This window comes from Myotis myotis, unplaced genomic scaffold (genome assembly GCF_014108235.1).
Source record: "Myotis myotis isolate mMyoMyo1 unplaced genomic scaffold, mMyoMyo1.p scaffold_m19_p_6, whole genome shotgun sequence".
Lineage (NCBI taxonomy): Eukaryota > Metazoa > Chordata > Mammalia > Chiroptera > Vespertilionidae > Myotis > Myotis myotis.
Genome location: NW_023416368.1, coordinates 39409952 through 39418508, shown reverse-complemented (window position 1 = coordinate 39418508; position 8557 = coordinate 39409952). Strand labels below are relative to the sequence as shown.

Below are 8557 nucleotides of genomic sequence, written 5' to 3'. Positions count from 1 at the left end.
AGGCCTTCTTGTTCATACAGTACGAAGTCTTATCTACTCTGTATGACCAAACCCAAACACTCCTGAACAGAAAGCCTGTGATAAAAGTAAACCAAGTCCAAACTCCAATTTATCTCAGCTGCATAGCATTCTAGAACAAAGTATGGCTGTGAACATAAAATGAGATAGAGGAATAAATAAAGTCTGGAGTCAACAGTTTTGTTCGTAAGACCTAACTGACTGGCACTACTTTTGGTTATAATATTCTATTTAACCTCCTCAAGTGCAAAGAGTAGCAGGGACAGGAGCAGCAGCGAGAGGAGCCTGACCAAACCACTCCTGGGCTTTGAGTCTTTTATTCACCTCTAGCTGGTTATAGTTCGAAGTGTACTGTTCATGCCAGAGGAAATAATATCTAACAGAAAAAAGTAGCACCACACAAAGAGAAAAAAAATCATTTGGGGGTATTTTTAAATTTTGCTCTTTGTAAAAACAAATCTTGGTTGGGACAGGAGTACTAGCACTTTCGTTCATTGAATTGAAGTATTATACAGAATAGATGAACATGCGACTATTTTTAAAAATAAAATTAGAGTGAAATTTTGATTGAATTTCTGTACAGTCCCTTAAAATCATTTATTCCACGTATAAATCAGATTAAGTAAAATCCTAGAAGCTGAGATGAATGTTATTTGAAGATGCTTTGGGGAAGAGTTGGAAGCAAATTCTACTTTAAACCCTTTAGCCTGATAAAAAACCTGAAGTATTCTTGCTAATTTGGAAAATACCCCTGATATTTAAAATTTCCTAAAGGTAGCTCTCCTCCTACCTTTATGATGGAATGCTGTGTGATTTCAGTCAAGAGGCATAATTATTAACCTAAGAAAAAGTCCTGCTTTCCACAGGCAGCCACCTTAGTCATTACTGAAGTGCCCGTATGACTGTCAGAGAGACCAGGTAAGAGGCCAGGGGAGGCAGAGAGAGAGATCAAAGTGTTTTTGTTTATTCCTTTGATGTTTGGTAGCACCTACTGTTTACCATGCACACTTTTCGACTCATGATGAAAGTCGGAATTCACCCATCTCTCTTTTCCTGTCTGAGGTGCAGATGGAGCACATTCGTGGAGTCCGTCCATCCCTGCCCCCACGTGTACGAACATGCACACGCACACCTAGCCAGTGGAAAAGAAAAAGGGTTACTCACATTCATCCACTTTACAAAGATTTCCAGGTTGCGATGGGAGGGCGTTAGCTCTCCCTGAAGGATGAATAAATACGCAGCTCCACTGACAACCTGTTCACAGTCAAACGGAGGTGAAAACTGAGACCCAGGTCTTGCCCTCCTGGCGCTTCTGAGACCCAGTTCTGGCAACATGCAGTGGGTAGTCTTCTGCCTGATGGTCATCTTCTCAGGGGTGGTGGCCCGTAGATCCAGCCTCCAAGGGCAAGATCGCCTCTTGATCAGATTGCGTCAACTTATTGATATTGTGGATCAGCTGAAAAATTATGTGAATGACTTGGTAAGGCTGCACTTGTCACAACAAAATTTAAATCATATTCTTCAGTTACTATAAAAGAAGCTTTTTGACTTATCAAAATAACTCAAAACTCATTTTCTTTTGCTTTTTTGCTCTAGGACCCTGAATTTCTGCCAGCTCCAGAAGATGTAAAGGTAAGACCAGTTGAATTTGTGAAGTTATGTTTGATAGAAGTTTTTAAATCCAATTAAGAAAGGCACTAGCATGATTGTTTAGGAATATAGTTAATTTCAATGAAGTTGAAGGTTTAATAATTGATAAAATAGTTTTTTCTATTTCCATTAATTTACCAACAAGCCAACCAATAAAACGCTATATATCTTATAAATTATATTTTTTTTCCTCCAAATATCTCTAAGAGCACATCTAAGTAGTACTGGTGAGACAGAATAAATCTATGAAAATAAATATATGCTATGATCAGTTTCTGAACAATGACTCACTAATTACACTGTAAGAGCCCTTGTGCATGAAAGTTCTTGAGCCCTTTTGTAAACCTGTCTAAGAAATACAGATACACACCATAAGAAGCAGAATTCACCTCTTAATAACAAGAAAGAAAGAAAGGAAGAAAGAAGAAAGGAAAAAAAAAGAAAGAAAAGGAAAGGAAAGAAAAAAAGGAGGAAGGAAAGAAGGAAGAGAGAAAGGAAGGAAAGGAAGAAAAAAAAGAAAGAGAAAGAAGAACAGATTACAGAATAGCATGGAGTGTAGAAAGACAGGCCGTTCTGTAGAATAGACTTCCCATATACCTGGCCTTGAAGGGTCTCTCCTTTGGCCTTCAGTGAGGTCTTGTGGAAGGACCATTTTCAGCAATTCAACCCATTCTCTGAAGCCATTTAAATCCATTAGGTCCGGGGAAGAAGAGGCCTATTGTTCAAGTGCACCAGGTCCTCACTGGTCCTTGCTCAGTCTTCAGGTTTGATACTCTGAGGATATAAATGCAATTGGGGAGATGTTTTAATTGTCATGGACCTTTAACTGCATAAATTAGAATAACTGTAAAAGTGTTACCAGTAATTAGGACACTACAGAGGGAGAGACTTACGAAGATACATTGCAAAGAAAACAATTATGGTAAATGACTCTGTGTAAAAGTTAGAAAGTGAATGAGTCACAACTATTGCTTTTCTCTAAAATTCACTCTCTAGCTCTGAACGTAACCACTCTCATTCACTAGGCCCTTTTCTAATAAGCAGCATCTAAAATGAAAGTAGCACATTCAGTTTATTGGAAAGACTTTTCCAATAAGTAAGAACATGTCTTAATCAATGTCCTAATTATCAAAACATAGAACATTTTTAGCATTTCACGCCCTTTGTTGAACTGCTGTGGTTATGATTCTTTCTGGGATTTTTGAGCTACAGTCTATAACTTGCAAAATAATAAATAAGAAAGATATCGTACTTTATGGCTTGAGTTGACCTAGTGGGTACTTTCTTCATAAACTTTGTTAAAGAGAAGTGCTTTTTCTCTTACATCATAAAGTGAGGGTTTGGTCTCGGTGACCCTGTATGCATCTGGTGATCTGATCAAGCAGCCTTGGCTATGATTCCAGTGAGTGATGGTATAACAGATCGGTAAGCTATGCTGGCAGCAGACTCAGGAAGGAAGAAGAAAGTGCAAGGCACTGTAGTGCTACATCAAGTTTTTCAGAGCTAGCATCAAAGCAGGCTCTGTAAGAGACTTACAAAGATTAAAACGTTTAATGAAAAGAAATCTATATTTTGCAGATAAATATTGCTATGTACTCATTATCTAAGCTCTCTAATTGGTCTGGCCAGGCATCTTCCTTTTTCTTTCTAATCCTACTGGTGGTTCTGAAGGGGAAGGTGGTAACCTTCCCCTTCCCCCCAGAACATCTGTCAATGTCTGGAGAAATGTTTGGCTTTCACAGTTGTGTGTGTGTGAGGGGGGTTCTATTGGCATCAAGTAGATAGAGGCCAGGATGCTGCTAAATATTCTAGAGTGCACAGCCCTGGCAACAAAGAATTATGCAGCCCAGGGTGCCAGTACTGCTGCTGAGAAACCCTGACTTAAACCTAGTTTGCGTATGGGACAAAGGTTATTTTGTCCAATTAGTAAGACTTCCCAGTGTGAATGGTCAGGGCTTTCTTTAAAATAAAATTAAAAAGTAAGTAGGTTAAAAATAAGCTGTCAGAGGGCAAATATTTTCAAATATTCAACTGTAAAAGGACAAAGCCTTGTGCACCTCCTGGCAAAAGCAGCATTTGCTGGACTGCTCTGGGCTGAGGACAGGAGTGGTTCGTGACTCTGGCGTCTGACCCACTGCTCCCTCTATTCTGCAAAACACATGTAGGACAACTGAGCCCATGTGTTTTCATGTGTTAAAGAATGAGGGGAGCCACATTTAGCTGCATCAAGGCACAGCATGGGACATCCAAGCACCTGCTCCCAGGTGGTGGTGCCACACCTGAACGTCAGGTCATCCGGGAAACCCCTCAAGTGAGCAGCAGGGCTCCTGGGCTACCTGGACAAGATTCCTCTCTTCATACCCCTTCTAAGCAGTGAGCACACGCTTATTGCAGCTCTTCCACCTCTTTTCCTCCAAGGCTGCCTTGGATGTGCATCTGGAGTCAAATCCAGCAGTTCCCGGTCCTGGCCATGATCGCCAAGGACAGCTCTGCGGCTACTTGCAGCAAGCACAGAGCCAAACCCTGTAGTCTGTCGCCACAGGAAGGGCAGGAAGGGGAGCCCGGCCCCATCGGCAAGAGCGGCTGTCCAGGACCACTGGTCCGGACCACTCCTGGCAATGGTGGCTCAGGGGGGCTTGTTTGGTGGGGCCCTTCTACTTCTTCGGAATCTGATCTCCTTTCAACACACATGTAAATGTTAACTCAGCAAAATGGGCCTCTGTGAGAAATGCTGGTTTCTCAGATCAGCACAGATGAAGCAGTTAGCGTTTTCAGTTTCAGCTGGAAAATTTACCTCTTTAAATATGAATATTATTTTTTCCAGTAAGTTAAGCCGGTTGTGGTCAAAAAGAAGAAAAAAGAAAAAACTTCAACAAACAAAAGAATGTGGTTTTCAAGGAAAAAAAAGTGCTATAATTAACATTTATAAATAGTTTCTATTAAATAAGCATTTTGGCAAACATGGGAAGGACACTACCTTGCCCTCATGAGAGGCAAGCAGCTCTGATAGAAGGAAACCAGATAAGCCAGTTCTCAGATTGTGGCTCTGTATGCAAAGCGAGCTGGTGGGTTTGTGTCTTCAGTGCATGTTATTAATCAACACATCCATACCGGTGTGCAGAGGGGTTAGAAAATGCAAAGCGGGCCAGCCGCTATTTTCAGCTGACCGTCCACTGAGACTCAGGAGTGCTGTAGGGACCCAGAGGCTGGGGTTTCTGGTTGTATGGCAGTGCCTCCACACCCATGGGTTAAGTGAAGACAGGGCAGCTTGGGGGAGGAGGGTGGCATCATATGTACACAGTGGCTGAAAGAGAGAAGAAACTTGGATACAAGTTCTTAGATCAGCCTTAAAATGTTTTTGACAGGTCAGTATAAACTTTGTTCTTCCAATAGGCTTCACTGTCAGTGCAATTTCTACGACTTTGACTTATTCATTAGTAACTAGTTGTTTGGCTAAATCAAGAAACACATTTCAATCTTCATTCTGTCCACCACTTCTTTGTTCTCTGAGACTCTGACTTATTCTCTTACTGCCTGAGAAACCCTCTTCCCTCCCATTGGCTGGGCAATTCAGGCAGAAGCCTTCCCTGCCTGACGTGGGAGTCTGAACAGCGATTTAGAAAAGCCAAGTATGGTCTACGGCAAGAGTACTGAGTCTTAGATGAGAACGATGCCACCAGGAGTAGGTGCCCACGTCCTTTCCCCAAAGGAGGGGCTTTAACCCCTTCCCTTCATTTGTTGACTCCATGAGTATTTCCTGGGCACTCACTAGCAACAAGGCTCTATGCCAGGTGTTGGGCAACATCGGATGCTGCTATTAGACGTTCTATGTAAATCAGAGCCAAACAGAATACAAATGAAAAGATTCTTAATCAGACCACAGCATAACTCACACCACGCTGCCACAGGTCAGTGTGACTTTTAGAGCCTCATAACTTAGAGAATTCCCTCACAAACAGAAGCTCCTGCCCACCACTCAGACCTCAGGCGTTGGGAAGGACTGGGGAAAGTGGGCTCCCTCCGGCTCCTCAGCCCCAGGTGAAGTGGGACGTGAAGTCGTTCCTCACTTGCCTCTGAAATGGATGTGACCCAGACACTGTCTTACAAGTAAAAAGGGGGATTGGGAAGGACATGCTTACTCTCTGAATAACTTTCGCTAACATATCCACAAATTGTTTCCTTTCAGAGACACTGTGAGCGATCGGCTTTTTCATGTTTTCAGAAGGTCCAACTAAAGTCAGCAAATACAGGAGACAACAAGATCAACGTGTTAACTAAACAGCTGATGAGGAAACTGCCTCCCACAAATGAAGGGAGAAAACAGAAACAGAGACTAGTAAGACTGACCTTTGTTTTCCATTTTATCTGTCCCGATGGCTTATCTCACACACACACACACACACACACACACACCACTCGCGCACTCCTTAGCCAGAGCCTCAGTGTCTTTCTGCAACTTGCACTTTATATGCAGTGTTGTTTTAAGACACGAAGTCATCCCCTCATAAGTCCACAGGCTTGAAAGTGCCCAGAAACCCAACTGGAACTTGCTGACAGTCCCCGGCCCCTGGAGTACAAAATACAACTTCCCATGGTGAGGGAGTCACTGGGCAGAGAATCTGATTGTGGCCACATGTAACTTGTATTCTAATTGACAGGAGCAACATCCTAGCTTTCCTATATGGAAAACGACAGCCTGCCAGAGATCAGGATAAATCTCAAACTTGGCCTTCCTCTCTTAAAGAATATTACTGTCCTGTGCAATCACAGAGTCCATACTCTTTTCAACAGGTGGGCCCCATTATGTGGCTGGAGGTTTCCAACAGACCCCAGTTTGAGGGGCCCTGAGATCCTCGTGTATGGCCCTTCTTTTGCCAACTCATGAGCAATGCTGGTCCTCTCATGAGTGATGTAAGCATTAACCAAATTCACTAGGTAAACACCTAAGATAAATTACTCCCCCAATTTTTTTTTACCAGTTCTCTCTCCTTCAAGAAATTTCACATGTGATTCAAATGAAATCTTAGTTACATTGTCAACATATTTTTATTTATTGCGGTTGCTTGGCTAGATCGCAATGTGAAAAGTATCCCTCTCAAAGTTTCCTCAGAAAGAAAGGAGCTGAGCATGTCCTTGAAATCCAGTATCAAAGATGCATAAAATGGTAGTGCTGGCACTGAGCTTAGAAGTATCCAGTTAAGCACCTTCATTTGATAGATGGGAAAGGGACAACAAAGAGGCTAAGTGGTGTTTCCCCTACAAACAGCAAGAGCCAGAACAAGAACCAGAACTTATATTTCCTCTTGTCAGTCCAGTGTTCTCACTACAGTATCAGGCGGGCATTAGAGGTGCTAAATACCAGGCACTGGCATGGTGTATGGGCTCTCAATGTACTTTACCCAAATAAGGGTAGAGTACATAAACCAAGAAATATTTTCAAAAAAGAAATATGTGAATAATACCAATATGAGAAATTCTTCACTCTCCCTGTAATCAAATAAGTGGGAATTAAAGCAAGGAAATCCTATATTTTATCAATAAAAACTTTTAACTTGATAATGGTAAAAATTCTCTATGTGAATAGAAATAAAACTTTTTACAATGTATATTAAAAGCCTTAAAATTTTTCATCCCTTTAATTTAGTAATTCTACTTCTAGAAATTTAACAAATAAAATATATAAAGATGTATATGAAAAACTATTCAGAGATGTTCTTTGAAGCACTTTATAAAATAGCAAAATGTTACAAGCAATCTATGTGTCTCAAAATAGTAATAGTTCAATCCTATGTTGGAATACAAAGCTACCATTGTGTACCATATTTGAACATTAAAGAATATTTTTTAATATATTTTTATTGATTTCAGAGAGGAAGGGAGAGATAGAAACATCAATGATGAGAGAGAATCACCGATTGGCTGCCTCCTACACAGCCCCTACTGGGGATCAAGCCTGCAATCCAGACATGTGTCCTTGACCGGAATCAAACCTGGGACCCTTCAGTCCGCAGGTCGAAGCTCTATGCACTGAGCCAAACCAGCTAGGGCAACACTGAATAATATTTAACACAGAAGAAATGCTCATATTATCTTAAATATATAAAAAGCAAATTACCAAGCAGTGTATAGAAATGCAAAGAAAAAAAATCACCGGAAGGGTATGTATCAAAACATGGCTGTGGTTATCTCTGAGGGTGGGATTACAGTAAGTGATTTTCCCCATTATTATTTTCTGAACAATTTTATGCATTTCCCAATGTTTCAGTGAACATGATTTATGTCTCTAATTGGAAAAAACAAATTTTAAATGAATGTTTTATTCAATGGGAAAAAAGTTTTAAAGAAGAATGTTACTTTTTCATTGATTTCTAGGTGTGCCCTTCATGTGATTCTTATGAGAAAAAACCACCGAAAGAATTCCTAGAAAGACTGAAATCACTCATCCAAAAGGTACCACTTAAGTTATGTTAGATTTCCTACCTCAGTTGTATCCGGATGGCATCCTGTGCGGGGTTACTCATGGTGCGCTGTCTCCACAGATGATCCATCAGCACCTCTCCTAGAGCACGTGGAGTGGAAGGTTCCTGGGGCCTCGCTGCAGCTGACACTATGTGACGTACTCTAACACAGCAGGGACACTCACTTCTGGGTATTCCCGACAGGAATACAATATATTAGTGAAGAGGGTAAACTCCGTTCAAAGTCCGGATTATTTCCACCATGTTGCTATGCAATACTTCAGTTTAATCCACCTGGTCTGTGCTTACCCAACTTGAAAAAACTATCTATTGATTTCCTATGTTATGGATTTTGATGATTTCTAAAATTTTTACTTACCTGCCCAACTATCACATTTCTTGGTTGGGGAGAAGCTAAAGTTCTTAACTGA

General features: G+C 41.1%; 1 protein-coding gene across 1 annotated transcript; it reads left to right on the top strand.

Moving 5' to 3' along the window:
• Positions 1-1336: 1336 nt before the first annotated feature.
• On the top strand, positions 1337-8231 carry IL21 (interleukin 21). The gene is made up of 5 exons (XM_036312367.1): positions 1337-1498; positions 1615-1650; positions 5855-6004; positions 8041-8118; positions 8208-8231. Exons 1-5 carry the CDS (start codon positions 1352-1354, stop codon positions 8229-8231), a joined length of 435 nt encoding a protein of 144 aa, XP_036168260.1. The 5' UTR covers positions 1337-1351.
• The last annotated feature ends 326 nt before the right edge of the window (positions 8232-8557 follow it).

Bases quoted from the DNA above. Each gene is read 5' to 3' on its own strand.
- IL21 (XM_036312367.1), top strand. From the start codon at position 1,352: ATGCAGTGGGTAGTCTTCTGCCTGATGGTCATCTTCTCAGGGGTGGTG. The intron at 1,499-1,614 runs GTAAGGCTGCAC...TTTTTGCTCTAG, and splicing joins AAAATTATGTGAATGACTTG to GACCCTGAATTTCTGCCAGC. The intron at 8,119-8,207 runs GTACCACTTAAG...CTGTCTCCACAG, and splicing joins TGAAATCACTCATCCAAAAG to ATGATCCATCAGCACCTCTC.